Source organism: Mus musculus, chromosome 14 (genome assembly GCF_000001635.26).
Source record: "Mus musculus strain C57BL/6J chromosome 14, GRCm38.p6 C57BL/6J".
NCBI lineage: Eukaryota > Metazoa > Chordata > Mammalia > Rodentia > Muridae > Mus > Mus musculus.
The window spans coordinates 53,123,505-53,143,916 of record NC_000080.6 but is presented as its reverse complement, the minus strand read 5'-3'; the positions used below and the strand labels follow the sequence as shown (position 1 = coordinate 53,143,916).

Sequence of the window (20,412 nt, the reverse complement as noted above, 5' to 3'; positions counted from 1 at the left end):
TTATTCCCTTTCCCTTGCTCTTTCTCCTAGAATATTTATATTGATGTCTTTATATGAGAAAATGTTCTGTAAAATCTTAAGTTCTGTTCTCTCTGTGTGTGTGGGGGGGAGTGGGTGGCTGGCGGCTGGCTGTATTTGTGTTTCCTCCTTTTCAGAATGGAGTCATGTCATTTGACCTTCATTTTTAAGAACTTTTTATCTTATAAAAAGTATGCTGATAAATTCTTCTATTGCATTTTTAAAGTAATTTCCTCCACGAAGTGTCTCCTCTGCCTTGGTAGGGTCCTGGGTTATATAAAATGCGGGAAAACCCTTTGGGTAATTCCTTCAGGGGGCACCTGACAGGCCAAGAAAATCAAACATTATTCTTTAATAACAAGGTCCACTTTATATCTACCAACAACAAAACACGACACAGTCCACTATACAGTTTAAGGCTGTCTGAGCCAGGTGGATGAAGGAGGTAATATGGGGAGAAAGAAAGATAAAGAAAGTTAAAGGCTATATGAAGAGTATTATAGAAACCTAATACAGTAGAAGCTTGTATACACATGTGTTTGTGTATGTGTATATGCATATATATGCATATGTGATCTAAATGAAATTGCCAAATAATTGGGAAGACAGAGGCCTAACTACACATCTCTTGTCACCAAATGAAGCTTCCAGTAGTGATTGGATTATAACTAATTGAGTTGTTGGCCAAAGGGATCCCACGGGAATCCCCAAACAATCCAGACTGTAGTAAAGATATACATTGCTCTCCACTAACTTATGGCAGGCCCCATTGCTGAAGACAACACTACACAACTCATTTGGCATGGATAACTTGAGCTTGTACCTACATAGAGACTTCCCCCCTAAGTTCATTTTTGGTAAAAAAGAGGTATTCTGCACACTACCAAAGGAGAAACATAAACAGGAACTCAGCTACAAACCCTTTGATTTACAACACTACCCAGCTTGCAAGATGTGCTAAGGCAATGGTGGCAAAACTTGTCAGAGTAACCAAACAGATAGAGGTTTGATTTAAGGGTCACTCCATGACTTAAGGTTCACACCCATACTTGGCACTGCTTGGGTGAACAAGAACCTGACACTAGATAGTCCAGGGACCCAGGATAAAACCAAGTACTATTGTTTATTAATGTAGCAATAAAATGATTCCTAAAGACATTCTGCTGTATTCATAGATCAGTGTCTTACCCAGCCATCATCAGAGAAGACTCCTCCTGCAGCAGATGGAACAAATACAGAGACCCCCAGAGAGTGAGAGACCTCAAAACACTTAGCTATAAATGTCTCCATTAAAATCCCTTCATCCCTCCATCCCTCCATTCAAGGCTTAGGGGATACTGATGAAGAGGAAGCAGAAAGACTCTAAGAGCCAGAAGGGATGGAGGACACTAAGAAAACAAGGCCCTCTAAATGAACATGATCAAATCACATGGGAACTAGAGAGACTGAGGCAGCTTGCACAGGGCCTGCCCAGGCCTGCATCAGGTCTTTTGGGCATATATTATGGCTTTCAGTTTGAATTTTTATGGGATTCCTGAGTGTTGGAACAAGAGGGTCACTGTTTCTTGTGCATTCTCTTGGACTCTTTCCTTTGGTTTGTCTTGTCCAACTTGAACATGTTGGCTATGTTATGCTGTATCCCTGTCAGAGCCCTGGTTAGTTTCCAATGAGAGACAGAAAGGGATTGGATTCAGATGAGAGTGGAGGTGGGAGGAACTGGAAAGAGTAGAGATCATGGAAACTGGAGTCAAGATACATTATGTGAGGAAAAAATCTATTTCCAATAAAAGGGAAAAGAAACACGGAGCAGAAGCAAGGGAGCATAGCAGGGTGCTTTCTCCTCACTTTTGCCTTCAGTTCTCGTGCAGTACAAATTCCATGGGCCTTTGGGCTACTATAGACTGGTCAGCTGTCCTCATAATAGTATCTCCTTAACATGGGCCTCTGACTGAAGGCATCAACCATTTCATGGGACTTTGTGTTACTCTGTGCCCATCCACAGCTCCTTTGCATGGCAGGATGAGTGTTGTGAAGCCCTACAGATTCACCAGTCTTCACTCCTCAGCTCAAAGGTTCCTTAGTGTTTCTAACCCTTCCTTCTTCCTCTGAAGACTTCTTGTGTTTATTTGTGGTTTGGAGAGTATTTTAAATTTTTTTCAGATAATCTATTTTGATCATGCTTTTACCCTTCTGCAACTGCTCCTAGATTCTATCCATCTTCCTTCCACACAAATCTCTCTCTCTCTCTCTCTCTCTCTCTCTCTCTCTCTCTCTCTCTCTCTCTCTCTCTCTCTCTCACCAAAAGTAAGCCCGTAACAACAAAAATTAAAACAAACAAACAAAAGCAAATGAAACAAAAAAACACCAGAACAAAAAGCCCCATATACACACATGTTTAAAACAACAACAACAACAACAAATAAATGACAGAAACATGGAGTTCATTTTATGTTGGCCAAATACTTCTGGGAATGGGACAATGGCATGTGCTTGGTATGTTCAGTGATAGCTCCACTGAGAAAAACAAAAGGTTTTTTTTTTCTTTACGGCAGGTATCCATTTCAAATAGCTTCTTGGTCAGTTAGAGATGGGACCTAATATCTTCTTCCCTCTCTCAGTTCTGGGACCCTGTCCGGTTTGAACTCACAGTCTGTGTGTTCACATGTGAATCCATCCTGTTTTGTGTGAATGACACTATTTGCTTGGAGTCGTCCACCACTTCTGACTCTTACAATCTTTTTACCACCTCATCCACACTGACTCTTGAGTGTTAGGAGAGGGGAATGATGAATATATCCCGCTTAGGATTCAGTGACTTCAGAGACTCCAGAGTCTCTCACTCTCTGCACATTGTAGATGTTGTAGATGCCTGGGCTGCTGCCCATTTACTGCAAGAAGCTTCTCTGACATAGGTTGAACAATGCAATACCCTGATTTATGGGAATAGAAACCTGTCATTCATATCATTTTATTGCTATGTTTCTTTGGACATAATAGCAATATTAGATTTTCCTTTAGGGCAATAATACATCTAGTCTCAGGCTCTTGGCCTCTTTCATAGTGCCAGATTGGACCTTAAATCCAATTTTTAAAAGTGTTTTCTTTCTCCATAACACATGTGCCACTATTGCTCCAGTGTACCTTGCAGTGTACCTTGTTATAGATTATAGAATTTGTAGCTGGTGGCATTGATGGTTATCTTTTTTTCTAGCAGCATGCAAAGTACTTTCCTCTACCATGAATACTCATAGGTAGGGGTGAAACTTACAGTTGGGCACCAGCTCAACGTCTCTGTATTCAATGACATAAGTAATATGTCAATAGGCAGAAGCAGTAAGCAATGGAGCCCTATGATTAGGTTGCAGAGTGAAATCAATAACCTTGGAAATAGCTACAATGTATGCTGCTGGGAGAACAGACTGGTATAGCCACTATGGAAATCAGTGTGGAGGTTCCTCAAAAAGCTAAAAATCAACTCAACACACCACTCTTGGTCTTACACCCCAAAGTATTCCACATCTTAGTAAAGAGATGCCTGCTCATCCATGCTCACTGCTGCTCTACTAATGCCAGCCAAAATGTGTGAACAGCCTAGATGTCCATCAGCTGTAAGCAAAGTGAAACTTACAGGTAAGTAGACTGAAAAAAAAAGCCATTCTGACTAGCTGAAGTAACTGAGATCCAAAAGGACAAATAATGAAGGCTTTTGCTTATACATGAATGTTAGCTTTTAAGCTTTTGATATGTATGATATAATCTGAAGAAACACATGTTAATATTTATTAAGGGTCTGGGGAAAAAGGAAATGATCTCTACAAAAGAGGAATAAAATATACAGTTATGAAGAGATAAAGGGAATATTACAATAGGCAGGCGTAGGTAAGAATAATAAAGGAGTGAGTTTAGAGAGGAGCAACTAACAGGAAAGACAAAAAACCATATAAAAGCTAATACTGTGGAAGTGTCCTATAATATATACATATATGAAAAGACATATATGTATAAATGGACTCTTTATACAATGGAGAGAGGAACTCCTAACTACACATCTTATGCCACCAAGTGAAACCTCCCCTTCCAGGGATGGGTAACATTTTGTTGGGTAACAGCTGTACTATGTTCTGAAACTACAAACACACTGCTTCTTTCCTTTTCTAACCACAGCCTCAGTCAGCATTGTACATCCTCCTGCTATCAGCTTCATCAGAAAGTTGGTAAACGAGCATCTATATCCAGCATGGTGGCACATGTCGGAAATTCCAGATGCCAGAGGGAGAGACAACAGGATCTCAAATTCGAAGTCAACCTGAACATAATGAATTTCAGACCAGCTTTGCCTACAATGCTAAGACCTTGTCTACAAAATCTTCCACTACCAACAATAATAGGAAGAAACTAAATTTTAGTTAATCCATATGTAATCTCTTGCTGGTAGCTATGGCTTTAGATCGTGATGATAACTGCTTTTTTAGTTCATTATCCCATTAGACACTGCAAAGTGGTCCAAGAGGGTCTAATGGCAAACATCATGAATCTCTGCAGATCTCATAAAATTGCCTTTATCCTTAATCTCTTTTGTCTTATCTTAGTTACATTTTAATTGCTCAGACGAGACATTATGACCAAGGTACCTTGGGATTGGCATGAGTCTTTTAAAACTTCAAAACCTGCCCCAATGGCTTCCTCCAATAACTACACAGCGCCCAATCCTTCCCAAACAATTTTACCAACTGGTAATTAAGCATGAAAATATATGAGTCAATCACTATAATTTATAGAACAAAGTTCAAGTGTGACTAAGAAATTAGAACAAAGAAAGAAAAGAAAAGAAAAGAAAAGAAAAGAAAATGGGAAAGAAGAGGAAAGATGGGAGAGGAATCACCTATTTCATGCTGATAGAGAAAAGGAATTGGCAGGGATGTTACTTGTCCCTTGGGGATGAAGAAGGATATGTAATTAATGCCCTTTTGTTTCTAGATCAACTAGTAAAGTTCCAAAATTAAAAATAGACAATCATTTGTGAATTTCTCGTGCACTGCCTGTTTTATTAGGTTTTCTAATAACGTGACCACCCTACATGTACTATTTTCCTGAGTTATGCCATCAGGATACAACCTAGAAAGATGCAATAATACCTTAGTTAGGGTTGGCATCAATGTGATGGAACACCGTGCCGACAGCAATTTGGAGAGAAGAGAATTTGATGCTTACAATTCCATACCACTGTTCATCATCAAATGAAGTTAGGACAGGAACTCAAACAGGGCAGAAACCTGGAGGTGGGAGCTGATAAAGAGGCCACTGAGGGGTGCTGCTTACTAGCTTGATCACCATGCCCAATCTGCGTTTCTTTTGGAACCCAGAATCACCAACCCAGAGATGGTAGCACCCACAATTGTGCTGCTCTGACCCATTGATCACTAGCTAAGAAAATGTCCTAAAGCAGAATTTATAAAGATATTTTCTCCATTGTGGTTCTCTCCTTTCAGATAACTCTAACTTGAGTTGTCCTAAAACTAGCCAGCAGAGGTAACATTTCTCACCGTGACAGTAGAAAACTCACTTACTACTTCTATTGAAGCAGGAGAATCACCAAGACCTTAATGAGGAAGGTACAGACCCAGAGAGACAAACATCACATGCTCTCACTTATTTGTGCTTCCTAGCCTGAATCTTCATATGTGAGTACATAGCCTAGAGTGACTACAAAAACCAGAAAATAAAAATGTACTATTGGGAGAAATAGAAGAAGGAGTTCTAGAAAGTGGGTGGTAGGATGCAGGTGCTATGAAGGGAGAGATGGAAAAAATTAAACGAGATATTTAACTGGGAAGGGGGAAGGAAGGGAAATACAGAAGGGGGAATTAAGGGTGTTTGAAAAAGCAATGAAAATATGAAATATGTTATTCCATATTTATTTAAAATACATACATGTGGATAGATGATAGATAGGGAGAGAGAGAGATGGAGGGAGACGAGAGGGGGAGAGGGAAGAGGGAGGGAGCAGGAAGGACAGAGTTTGAATAAAGTTATTGCACTTAGGATACTAATGTTCTCCTCAAGGGTCACAAACTTCCTAACAAAGCTTCAGTCGCAGTCATAGAAAACTTTCCTTTGAGAACTCAGAGACTCCCAATAGCATTTGCTATGGCCACTTTTGCCGATTCGCTCCCAGAACCTGAAGGTAAGAGCCTACTGTTTAAGACAGTACATACTTGAGATACAAAACTTCAGAAAATCCTTGAACTCTTTGTAAGCATTAGCTCTCACAATATCCAAGGGGCTATTTGTGTTTCCAAAGGAAAAAAAGTAATCAAGAGGCTTATTTAGGCATACTGTGTATGAACCACAACAATAACTAACACTACATAATGTATGTCATGGTAGCTACAACATCTGTGTAGCTGGATTTAAAGCCCATCAATAGAAGGAAATCCAGGCCTGGTATTGTAAACCTGGCTCACTCATCCATGGCTAATGAGGCTATGAACCCTAGAAGAGAACATACTGGTGCCACTTCCCTAAGCCAGTGTAATTCCTAACCAAATTCTAAATGCTTAACATTATACACACAGATAAGTTTGACTCTCAGGGGTTTCATTTTGCAGCAAACAAAAAGAGACCATTATAGATGCCCTGAACTGGTTAAAATGCAGAGCAAAACTAACCCCGGAGTGTCTAACCTCTACTGATATATCTACAGTCCAGCCTCTGAACTCAAGGCTCAAGGACCACTGAGGAAGAGGAGGAAAGGGACACCTGATGTGAGACTATGTCTTCTATACATGACAGGCGAGCTGCATCTGAAATCTCAAAAAAATATGGTCACCTAAACAAGACCTGCAAATTGACAGCACCGACTGACATGTCAACATAAATGTGGAAAATCTCAAAGGACCACACTCCTAGATGAAAAAAAAGGCAGACAATTAATGACTGCTGCAGAAAAGAGAAGCAGCTTTCTCCAGGGATAAGATGGTTGATAACTTATCTAATCCCAAGTGGTCCTGTAAACACTTACACATAAAAGCAATGCTAAATAGACTCAGCAATTGTGTGTGTTTGTGTGTGTCTGTGTGGGTGTCTGTGTGCATGTGTGTATGTATGTATATTATGTTGTGTGTATATGTGTGTATGTATGTATTTAAGTGTATGTGTATATATTTGTGCATGTATGTGTATATGTGTCTATGTGCATATATGTGTGTGTGTGTGACAATAATTAAAGAAGATGACATGAACTTGAGATGGAGTAAAGGATTTATGGGAGGATTTAAAACAGTGGGTGGAGTAAAAATTGTATAAGTATGGTGCATCTATACAAAATTTGAAAAAATGTTTAAATTAATAATAATAATTAATCTCTGCAAAATAATAACATGTCAAAGAAGGAAGACTGGATGCCTCTCCTTATCTGGACTTCATCTAAAGAACACAGCGAGTGCAAAAACTCCTGAAGCAATATACACATAGAGATGTGGACTCTGAGGGTCTTATGAAGAGCGGTACACCATGTGGCAGGCGGGTTTGCCCTCCATCCTTGCTCATCAGCACACATCCCTCCTTGGGAGCGATTTTTCCTCAGTAAATGTTTCTGTTGCCATTTTAAGCACATATCTCTGGTGCAATCCTTTTCCCTGGGACATACTAGTGTGGTCCTGGCTGCCCTCTGCACACATGCATGGCTCAGCACTGCCACACTTTTCCCCTTAACACTGAGTGCTTTCCAGCTGTTTCTCTGACCTCTGTAGTTAACTGAAAGGCTAATATTTTCTCCATCTCCCCACTTCATGGTGGCTGCCAGGATTTCCTGTGTTTCTATAATGTTTTTCTCTTTTAAAAACATCTATTAAAAATATCCTCAAGCTTTCTTTTCAGACTGTTTTAAAATTGTGTTTCTAATGAGACAGTGTCCCAAATAGGGAAATTCAGTTCCCCAGTGCAGTGTTTAAAAGGCTTCTCTGGCTAGGCAGTGGTGGCACATGCCTTTAATCCCAGCACTTGGGAGGCAGAGGCAGGCGGATTTCTGAGGACAAGGCCAGCCTGGTCTACAGAGTCAGTTCCAGGACAGCCAGGGCGACACAGAGAAACCTTGTCTAAAACAAAAAAACAAAGACAAACAAACAAACAACCAAAAAAATCTTCTCTGTCAGCTATGCCTCCTGGAAGCCTCCAGGAGCAGGTTTTGGTACTGGCTGTAAGTTTCTGGGGAGCATGGTGCGCCCACCACACAGATGTAGGTGGCAGTGTCATCCAGCAGGGTGGCTGTGATGTGCAGCGTGCTGTGCTTAGCATCTCTATCCAGAGTTGCTGAGTATCTCCCGTTTGACGTTTTGTCTTTTTGGTGAACCAGGACTGTCAGTGACACAAGACCTTTGCCTGTGTCCTGTTTGAACCACCTTAAGTGGTTGTCGGGGGTCACACTCTAATTACATTGAAGGACGCAGTTCTCTCCCTGGCGGACAACCAGGGACTGAGGACTCTGCTCCACTTGGGTCTTGCCAGCCACCCCTATTTAGAAAACAGTGAGAGATTCCAGAAATCAATCATCTGCACTAGTACTTGGAGTTCTCATCCTTCCTTGCTCTCTACAAGCTTCTCAGGTTATCTACAAGTAGGCTGATGTGGTTCCCTCCTCCTAGCACACGGAATCACATCTTTCCCCCAAATCCTAAAATGTTCTTTGCCTTCCTATGGCCCCCGGCTAATATCTCCACTCACTTACACTGATAATGCAGCCACAAAACCACCCAGCAGGCACTCAGGCACTTTTTCATGGTTGTTCTGCAGAAGCCTGCCTCAAATCTGCTGCCTTGTTTCATCAGCTCTTTCTTGTAACATTAAACAGGGACTCTCAGGAAGTACAGCCAGCCAATCAGAGAACAGATGTGCACAAGCACACACACACACACACACACACACACACACACACACACACACACACACACACACACCCCAGTTCCTGGAGACAGGACTAATGCAAGCACTGCCATCTTGAGGTCAGAGCTATACTTGGGCAAAATCTTTGAATAAGCTTTCTGTGGTTGCTTTTTACTGTTGGCAATGTGATACAGGATGTCATACAAGACAAAGCAAGTTTTTAGGAGAGAATTAGTAGAAGTAAAGATGGTGTGGTCTCTGGTTTTGTGACAGGATGGCCGGGCCACAGCATCCACATAGTCAATCTAACACTTGTCTAAATCTCACTGTGAAAAAGTTGAACCTCATGTGATCATCTTGAAAGATTTAAGAGAAAAATGATAGTTTGGCATTGTGACTCAGGAGGCAGAGGCAGGGTCAGGGTCAGGGTCAGGGTCAGGGGCAGGGGCAGGGGCAGGGGCAGGGGCAGGGGCAGGGGCAGGGGCAGGGGCAGGGGCAGAGGCAGAGTCAAGTATATCTCCATGAGTTTGGGGCCATCCTGGTTTGCAAAGAGTTCTAGTATGGACAAGGCAACATAGAGAGACATTGTCTCAACTTTAAAAAGAAAGAAAAGAGAGAGACAACATGATGGAGTTTCCCATAACAGTAGAAATTCTGTCTCCTGCACAATGAATTCACCCTTCAGCTCTCTAGGGTGCTGTTGCTCCCAAGTCCCTCTCTGTCCTTCGGTGGAGTATATTCACTAAGGTTACTCTCTGCTAGTAAAGACTCCTAGTAACACAGAGCCTGAACTGGCCATCTTCTGTAACCAGCAAGGCCTCAAGTGGGGGGACTGGGACACCAACTCAGCAAAATGACCTTTGACCTATAGTTTGTCCTGCCTGCAAAGTATTCTGGGACTAGAGCCTAGCAAAACCAACATCAAAGAGACGGAAAGAGTTCATCCAGCAACTGATGGGGACAGATGCAGAGTCCCATTGGGCAGCCCAGGGAGCCCTGCAGAGGAGCAGGAGGAAGGATCGCAGGAACCAGACAGGTCAGGGACACACAGCCCACAGAATCAACTGGCTGGGATTCATGGGGACTTGCAGAGACCAGGGGGCCTGTAGGGGTCTCTCCTAGGTCCTCTGCATGTATGTTATGGCTGAGTAGCTTAGTATTCTTTGAGAATCCTAACAGTGACAGCGGGGACTGTCCCTGACTCCTTTGCCTACTTGTAAGACCCTTTTCCTCCTACTGGGTTGCTTTGTCCAGTCTTAGTGTGATGGTATGTGTCTGGTCTTGTCACAACTGTGTTTGGTTTTGTCACAGAAGCCCAGCTCTTTTCTGAGGGGAGGTGGGAGTGTGGATCTGGGGGAGTAGGAAGTTAGGGTGAGAGACTGAGGAGAGGGAAGGGAGGAAAAACTGAGATTGGGCTATAATATATGAGAGAATAATAATTAAAAAAATGTCCACGGGGCTTTGTTAGGGAACAATTGATGCTCTCTGACTTGTTTCCTTCCAGATTCTGTTAGGTCACATCACACAGACGCCACTTTCTCCAGCACATTTGATTATCTAAACATAGATGAGGTTTTAAATGTGGCTCAGTGGCAGACCATTTGCCTTGCTTGCATGGGGCTCTGGGTTTGATGCCCAGCACTGCAGGCAAATAACTTAAATGGGATACCACAATGACCCCGGAGACTTGTTCATCCATCTAATGATGTGTGAAGTTAATGTGGCCTGGCATGAGGACACTTGTATGATTTTCACCAATCACGGTCACACACGGAAGGCTGTGTGGAAGTCAGGATGATTTCAGAGGCAGCTGCTCAGCAGCCAGAACACCTGTCGCCTCTCGGTTTGTGCTCAGCTCCCCCTGCAGTTTCTGTCACTGTGTCACTCAGAGCGCAGTAGTACACAGCCGAGTCTGACTCTTGCACTGAGGCTTTCTGCAAGTGGAAGGAGGTGGCTTCTTTATTGTATGTGGCTTCAAACCCTCTGCTGCTTCCCTTCTGGCCAGCCGTAATGACTTTCAGGAGGAGTTGTAGACCTTCTCCAGGATATCGAACATACCAGAAAAGATTAGGGTAACCTATGCTTGTGGCTGAATACGTGCAATTTATTATCAGGGACTTGCTTTCTGAGACAGTCACTTGGCCTTCTGTTTGAGTCACGGAATCTCCATGGGTCCTTCCTACAGTGCAAAGGGAAGAGAGAAAGGAAGAGGGAGATAAGCTCTGTGTTGCCTTGAAGATAACTTACCGCTAAAGACTTCTCTGTTTACTTACCCAGTATGAGAAGTATCACAGCCACGAAGCCTGGAGAAGAGTCCATCTTTAGTGTCATCTAGAAAGTGGACTTGATGCTTAGCATGAAGGAGTGTTAACTCGGAGAAAGTGTGAGTCATCTTAGACATAAACCACCCAGGAAACAAGCCGGTGTTAGGCATCTGCGCCCCCTGGTGGACAGGAGCTGAACTGAGGATGGATATTTCCGTGGGCTCTCTCCCTGATCTTAACAGATAAAGGGTATGTCAGTCTTTCAGTCCTTTATGTCCAAAGACAGCTATCAAGGTATAGCTCTGTGATTTTGGAACTATCCTGCTTTACAAATAGAGTTCCAACATAGAGAGACACTGTCTGCACTTTAAACGGAAAGCATCTCAAGGTTGTTTTCCTTCAGATTACAGCTCTAAGCACATACATAGAAATAACACAGACCTTTATATGTCCTGGCATCTATTGTGAGCCAGCCTGCAGCCCACGGAAATCCCATGAAAGTGCTTCAGGTTTAAATCACAGAAAGCAATAAGAAGTCAACTCATGCTGATTGATTCTATTTTTCAGAACATGTAAAGGAGTTATTGACATATACAAAATAACAATTTATATTTGTTAAAGAAAATAAAAATAATGAATACCAGGTTTTGAGTGCAAAGTCACTACTTGAACAGCCATATTTGCTCTGTTCTCTAATAACTATATTTTAAGATTGCCATCTTTCAACAAAAGTTTTTCGTATTCTATAATCCACATACATTACCTATTAATACTTCAGAGTCACTGAAAAGCGGAAAGTATGCATTCTAGACAGAACAAGCTCCATAACACAAATAATTAAATCCCAATGATCTGATATCGAGGTCTTCTTTACTCCTAACTTCTTCGTCTTCAACCCGGGGTTACCAAGCGTTAGGCATGTGCTCATGCTGCGCTTTATGGTGGTCCAGCACAAGGGATACTTTCCACACTAATCGGCACGTGGGCTTGGCTGGCACCCACTTTCCATGGATAAAGAAGGCCGTCCATGCAGAATCAAGCTGCGGTCATTCCTCAGACACAGACGCAAGTGAGCAGTTCCGTGACTTTGCCTGCTATTCTTCGAGTTCGTGTGTACCTTCTTCTCTTCCACTTCACCAGTCACCTCAGCAGAGCTTCTTTACAGAACTATGCTATGGAACTTGGAAAACATCAGTTATGAAATTTATTCCTATACCTGACAACAATGTAAGGACTGGATGAAACTGGGTTTTTTGGAAAGTATGGAGTTTTATTTTCACAGAAAATAAAATGAAGAGTTCTATAGATTCCACAACTATGAATGCACTTACTATTACTTAAAATTTTACTACCAACTTTTAACTCATTTTTGAGAATTTTATGCATGTGGGTTTTTTTTTCACAAACCTGTATGTTTTTTCCTTCAACTTCAGTCAAGCCCCCACTATAACATGTTTGAGGTGGTAAACTTTCTATCTGAACATGCATCGCACCTTACTTATAACTTACAAGGATTGCAAAGTCGCTGCCTTTTAAGGCTCCTAAGCACCACCTTGATGTTCCTCTTGCAAGGAAAGGGTAAGTTACAATACAGGATAGTTTATTGGCCAAACTCCACCATTCTAACTTTGGGCACATATAGCAACTTAAGGTGAGATGTGGAAGAAGGAGTCAGAGAATGTGATTTTGGAACATCAAGAACATGTTTATGGTAGCAATCCTGGTCTGTATAAAAATCTCCACATGGCAGCAGTGGGTGCTAATTCAGAAATATGTGAAGGGTGAGGATGCACAAAAGGAACTCACAATCTGTCATTTTTTCCAGTGGACTTCTAAGGACTAATTGGATTAGTTTATTGATAAGACCATGGATTGGCACATAGCAGAAAAACTTAGGTACATAAAATTCCACTTTTTATGCTAGAACTGTGAAGGGCTATAAAATAGAATAAGTTTCCATTATAAAATATGTTGCACAGTAGACAGTCAATAATTTCTTGAATTTCTTGAGTATAGTTTTTAATTCTTGCTGTGTTGTTAGTGTAGAACTGCAATAATATTTCTTGACATAATATTAATTTCTATTAAGATTGAAAACTTTTATGTGCCATCTTTTAGGTGTTGGGCTAAGGTTAGCTATGACTAACTCCATAATAAAATTTACTAGTACACTTAGTATGAATGCATTACAGACCATCTATATTAAGGCAAAACACACCCAAACAGATAAAAAACAAAAGCACAGAGAATACAAAATATAAAGCACAAAAAACACTCCCCATAGCATATTGCTGATAAAATATTAAATATCAAGAAAACAAGCAAGGAAGGAGTAATAAAGGAAGTGATGGAAAAACCACAAGCTACATTTTAAAAAATCTATAACATTAACAACTGATACTCAATGGACACTTTAAAAGTCTAGCTCTGTTCCTCTTTCTCCACATCCTCGCCAGCATCTGCTGTCACCTGAATTTTTGATCTTAGCCATTCTGACTAGTGTGAGATGGAATCTCAGGGTTGTTTTGATTTGCATTTCCCTGATGATTAAGGATGTTGAACATTTTTTCAGGTGTTTCTCAGCCATTCAGTATTCCTCAGGTAAGAATTCTTTGTTTAGCTCTGAGTCCCATTTTTTAATGGGGTGATTTGATTTTCTCGAGTCCACCTTCTTGAGTTCTTTATATATATTGGATATTAGTTCTCTATCTGATTTCAGATAGGTAAAGATCCTTTCCCAATCTGTTGGTGGCCTTTTTGTCTTATTGACGGTGTCTTTTGCCTTACAGAAGCTTTGCAGTTTCACACTCCTCAATTGTTGGTGGGATTGCAAGCTTGTACAACCACTCTGGAAATCAGTCTGGCAGTTCCTCAGAAAATTGGACACGGTACTACCGGAGGATCCCGCAATACCTCTCCTGGGCATATATCCAGGAGATGTTCCAACTAGTAAGAAAGAAACATGCTCCACAATGTTCATAGCAGCCTTATTTATAATAGCCAGAAGCTGGAAAGAACCAAGATGCCCCTCAACAGAGGAATGGATACAAAAAATGTGGTACATTTATACAATGGAGTACTACTCAGCTATTAAAAAGAATGAATTTATGAAATTCCTAGGCAAATGGTTGGACCTGGAGGGCATCATCCTGAGTGAGGTAACCCAATCACAAAAGAACTCAAATGATATGTACTCACTGATAAGTGGATATTAGCCCAGAAACTTAGAATAACCAAGATATAAGTTACAATTCGCAAAACACATGAAACTCAAGAAGAACGAAGACCAAAGTGTGGACACTTTGCCCCTTCTTAGAATTGGGCCAAAACACCTGTGGAAGGAGTAACAGAGACAAAGTTTGGAGCTGAGACAAAAGGATGGACCATCTAGAGACTGCCATATCCAGGGATCCATCCCATAATCAGCCTCCAAACGCTGACACCATTGCATACACTAGCAAGATTTTGCTGATAGGACCCTGATATAGCTGTCTCTTATGAGACTATGCCGGGGCATAGCAAACACATAAGTTGATGCTCACAGTCAGCTATTGGATGGATCACAGGGCCCCTAATGGGTGAGCTAGAGAAAATACCCAAGGAGCTAAAGGGATCTGCAACCCTATAGGTGGAACAACATTATGAACCAACCAGTACCCTGGAGTTCTTGACTCTAGCTGCATATGTATCAAAAGATGGCCTAGTCAGCCATCACTGGAAAGAGAGGCCCATTGGACTTGCCAATTTTATATGCCCCAGTACAGGGGAACGCCAGGGCCAAAAAGTGGGAGTGGGTGGGTAGGAGAGTGGGAGGGAGGGAGGGTATGGGGGACTTTTGGGATAGCATTGGAAATGTAAATGAGGAAAATACCTAAAAAAAATTTTAAAAAAATAGTCTAGCTCTGTCTCATTCTGTCAAATCTTTCTCTGAATCATCACTTTGTCTGCCCCTTAATTAGATGTCACTTTCAAACATGTCTCCTTCTTTCTACAAAATAACTTTACCTTCATTGCTGAGGATTAAAGGTGCATACTAAGGGCATGTCTGTATTCCAGCCAGATCATACTGTAATCCAGGGCATGTCTATATTCTGGCCAGATCATACAGACCTTGAAGGTCTTTAGATGTGATCCCTTGCCAAAGCAGCCATGGTGCTGGATTAAATCACTTCCACTAAAATCAGGAACAAGGTGAAGATAGCCATTCTATTCATATCTATCCCACACAGTATTTGAGGTCTCGACTAGAGCAATGGGACAAGTGAGTGATCGGGAGAACATAAATAGAAAAGGGAGAAGTCAGAGTATCTTTATTTGTACAAATAATTATATACATGTGTGGGCCTAAAAGTTCCACCTGAAAACTCCTACACCTAATAAATACAGGAAAGTAGTAGGATAAAAAATTCACAAAAACAAAAATATAAAGAAATAACAAACAGACTAAGAAAGAAATCGGGATGAGTATATTTCACAATAACCTCAACAAATAAAATATCTTGGGTTATATCTTGGGTTAATTCTAACCCAGCAATAAAAGACTTGTCTGATAAAACTTCAAAAATATTAAAGAAAGAAACCGAAGAAGATAAAAGAGGATAAAAAGGTCAAAGATCCATAGAATTAATATTGTGAACCTGCCATTCTGCTGAAAGTGATCAACCGAGTAAATGCAATCCCCATCAAAATCCCAACACATTTTTTCACAGAAAAATTTTAAAAAGCAATTCTCAAATTCACATGGAAACACACAAAAAAATCCAGGAGATCTAAAACAATCTTGAATTATAAAAGAACAGTCAGAGAAATTACCATCCCAAGTATCGAGTTAGTCTACAGAGTTATGATAATAAAAACCCCCACGGCATTGGCATAAAAACAGACACATTCATCGCTGGAATCGATTTGAAGTTTCAGACATAACTTCACACACCTAGGAACACCAGATTTTTGGCACATCATTCAGATAAAGTGGCAGCCTACAGAGTGGGCAGAGAGCCTTACCAATTACATATCTGATAGAGGGCTAGTACTTAATCATATACATTTAAAAATGGAAGATCAAGATAACAATTGCTCAAAGAAAAACCTAGATACATAACTGAGCAAAGTGTTCTCAAAAGATAAAACACAAATGGCTTTTTAAAAACACACACATTAGGAATTGTTCAATATATGTAGCCATTACAGAAATGCAAGTTAAAAATCTGTCAAGAGGAACACTCCTCCATTGATGGTGGAATTGCAAGCTGGTACAACCACTCTGGAAGTCAGTCTACAGTTCCTCAGAAAATTAGACATAGAACCACCTGAGACCCAGTGACACCACTCCTGGGCATATACCCAGAAGATGCTCCAACATGTAATAAGGACACATGCTCCACTTTGTTCATAGCATCCATATTTATAATAGACAGAAGCTAGAAACAATCCAAATGTCCCTCAACAGAGGAATAGATACAGAAAATGTGGTACATTTACACAACGGAGTACTACTCAGCTATTAAAAACAATGACTTCATGAAATTTGCAGGAAAATGGATGGAACTTGAAAATATCCTGAGTGAGGTAACCCAGTCACAAAAGAACACACACATTATGCGCTCATTGGTAAGTGAATATTCACCCAAAAGTTCAGAATACCCAACATACAATTCACAGACCAAATGAAGCTCAAGAAGAAGGAAAACCAAAGTATGGATGCTTCAGTGCTTCTTAGAAGGGTGAACAAAATACTCACAGGAGGAAATTTGGAGACAAAGTGTGGAGCAGAGACTGAAGAAAAAGCCATTCAGAGGCTGCCCTACCTGTGGATCCATCACTGTATGGATACAGTCGTCAAGCACAGATGCTATTGCAGATGCCAGGAAGATTTTTAAATGGCTGTCTCCTGAGAGGCTCTGCCAGAGCCTGACAAATACGGAGGCAGATGCTCACAGCCAAACATTGGACTGAGCATGGGGTCCCAGATGGAGGAGCTGGAGAAGGGACTGAAGGAGCTGAGGGGGTTTGCAGCCCTATGGGGGGGCGGCAGGCATCAGTGTCAACTGGCCAGACCCCCTGGAGCTCCCGGGGACTGGACCACCAAACAAAGAGTACACATGGAGTGGCCCATGATTCTGGCCACATATGTGACAGAGAATGGCCTGGTTGGACATCAGTGGGAGGAATGGCCCTTGGGCCTGAGAGGGTTAGATGTCCTAGTGTAGAGGAATACCAGGACAGGAAGGTAGAAGTAGGTGGGTGGGGGAGCACTCTCATAGAGGCAGGGGGAGGGAGAATAGGATAGGGGTTTTCTGGAGGATTTTCTTATCCAAGTCAAAATGGTCAAAATCAATAATACTAACAGCAGAATGTGTTGGTGAGGATACGAGAAATGGGAAACAGTTATTTACTATTTGGTGGTAGTGAAAACTTGTACGGCTACCATGGAAATCAAGGTGTCAGTTTCCCAAGAAGCTGGAAATAGACCTACTTCAAGTTCCAGCTTTATCACTCTTGGTACCCAAAGGACTCCACATACTAGTAGAGACACATGCACTCACCCATGTTCATTGCTACCTGATTCACAGGAGATAGGAACTGGGAACATCCTAGATATTTATCAACTGATGAATGGATGATAATGATGGCGTGATACACTTACACAATAGAATATTATTCTGCTGTTAAAACTGAAATTATAAAATTTGAAAATAACTGGACAGAGCTAGAAAAAGGTAACCTGAGTGAGACAACCTAGATCCCCTTCTCTAAATAAAACAAATATTATGTGTTTTCTCTTATAAGAGGGCATTCACTTTTAAGCCTTTGATAGACATGCTACAATACAAAATTTTAAAAAAAAATCACAAAAGTGTCAGATGACAGACTTAGAGGGAGGAGGAGAAAGAGGAGATAGAATTTAGAGAGTCAAAGAGAAAGGGAGAGTAGGAGGATTAAATAGGAAGGGGGTGGGAGAGAAAGGTAACGGAGGGAATGTGGGAAGGGACAACTAACACTAAAGGCCATTAAAATAAATCCTCATGAAAGCCTACTATTGTAGAAGCTCCTAAAATATATACATATATAAAAAGGAATCTAAATGGAGTCACTAAATAATAGGACAGAAAACGCTCCAACTAGACATCTTACATTGTCAAGTTAAAACCTACAGTGCCAGGGACAGTTTACATCTTGCTGAGTCATTAACTGGAGAGGCCCCGTGAAAACCCCTAAACATCACAGGCTATTGCCAAGGCTATGTGTTACTCTACACAACCTGATAGTTAGATCCCATTGCTGAAGACGACAACACTTGCGTATGGCATCGAATATGGAGACGCTGAGCTGGTGCCTATCTAGAAGCTTGTCTCCAACTGATGAGCATTGATGTTATTGGAAGGTACTTTCAACACTATCAGAGAAGAAAGGCAATCATCAATATCTTCCAGTTGCAAACCCTGAGAACTATAACAGTGGCCTGCCTGCAAGATATACTCCTGAAATAGTAGCACAAAAGTTACAGAAGTAAGCAACCACTTTTTTACTGTACTTAAGGCCCACTCCCCGTGAGATGTATCCCATTCCTGACATTGCTGCAGTGGCTAAGAACCTGAGATTAGGTACAGCAATGACTTAGGAGGAAACCTACTACTGTTTTTTTGCTAAAGGAACATAGCACTAAAATTATTTCTAGTGGCATTCTGTTAGGTACGTAAATCAGTGTGTTGCTCAAACCTCATCAGAGAAGCTTTTTCAAGCAGTGTATGGGAATTAACATAACGTCCCTCAGCTGGTCATTGTGTAGAATGTGACTTTGGAGCACTCAATCCTAAATAAAACTTTTTCATCAAAGCTCTCCCCTTCAAGGGATCTACGTGGAAGAGGAGGCAGAAAGACTGCTAGTGCCATAGGTGGTGAGTGATTCCAAGCAAACACTATCTTCCAGACACAGCTAGAGCAGAACTCAGAGAGTGTGCCAATATGCACAAGAGTTACACAGATTTAATCCAGATGTGATCCCAGCAGTGAGAGAGGGAAGTGAAGCCTGAAACAATGAATCTGCTGGAAGAACAGGCAATCCCAGGTGTGCGCTTAGGAAAGAACTTTCTAAACAGAACCCAATTACCTGTGAATTAATGTCAAAGGTTGACCAAAGAGACCTCTGAAACCAAAAGCTTCTGAACAGAAAAGGAAGCAACGGAGAGGAGAACAGACTCACCACAGAGTTGGAGAGAATCTTTTCCAGCTATACAGCTGATAGAGGATTAATATCCAGAATATACAAACAAGTCATAACAAATGACACAGTTTAAAAATGGACCATGGATCTGAACAGACAGTTTCCAAAAGAAGAAATAAGAATATCTAAGGAATATCAGAAGGACTGTTCAATGCCTTTGGCAATTAGGGAAACGCAATTCAAATAGTTCATGTGTTTGTTCACAGCAGTTTCAACACTGTAGGCTTTATATAGAGAACCTTGATCCATTTCAAGTTAATTTTTGTGAAGGTGGTAAGTATGGGTCCAATTTCATTTTTCTACTACTTTGAGATTTCATCTTACCTGGGGAAGAATGATCAAGATTTAAAATAACAAACAAACAAACAAACAAACAAACCTGACAGTGAATGTGTTTACGAGGACATGGGGAAAGAAGAACACTCATTCACATCGGTGGAACTGCAAACGTTTGCATTTGTGGAAATCAATGTGGTTAATCTTCAAAAAGCTAAAAGTAGATCTACCACATGACTCATCTATACCTCTCCTTGGCACATGCCCAAGAGACTTGACATCCTACTCCACAGATCCTTGTTCAGCCATATTCATTGCTGCGCTATTCATGGTAGCTAGAAAACAGAAATAAACTAAATGTCCTTCAACAGATTCACGGATAGGGAAAGTGTGGCACAATACATATTGGAATACCATTCGGCTGAAAAGAAAATTAACATTGTAGAATTTGGAAGTAAATGGATGGATCTAGAAAATAGTATACTGAGTAAAGTATCCCAGGCCCAGAAAGACAAATGCTACATATACTCACTTGTTTCCAGAACCCATCTCTGAATCTCCAGCTCTGAATGTATCACCTGGAGTAACTGCAGACACCAGGAAAGTCAAAAGAAACCATTGGGGTCTTCAAAGGAGAACAGTACAGGCTGGAGCTATTAAGGAGACATAGGTGACATGAAGGAACACTTACCTGATGAGCAGAAAGCAACATACATTGGGAGGGAGGGAGGGAGGGAGGGAGGGAGGGAG

General features: G+C 41.2%; 2 gene segments (V, D, J or C) and 1 further gene; all 3 read right to left on the bottom strand.

Annotated features, from left to right (window-relative positions):
• Tcra (T cell receptor alpha chain) overlaps positions 1 to 20,412 on the bottom strand; it is a 1,796,232-nt gene that overhangs the window by 1,080,282 nt on the left and 695,538 nt on the right.
• On the bottom strand, positions 8,239 to 8,795 carry Trav11n (T cell receptor alpha variable 11N). The segment is given in 2 exon segments: positions 8,239 to 8,529; positions 8,744 to 8,795. Coding segments are annotated over 2 exon segments (343 nt in total).
• Positions 10,780 to 11,217, bottom strand: Trav6n-6 (T cell receptor alpha variable 6N-6). The segment is given in 2 exon segments: positions 10,780 to 11,077; positions 11,175 to 11,217. Coding segments are annotated over 2 exon segments (341 nt in total).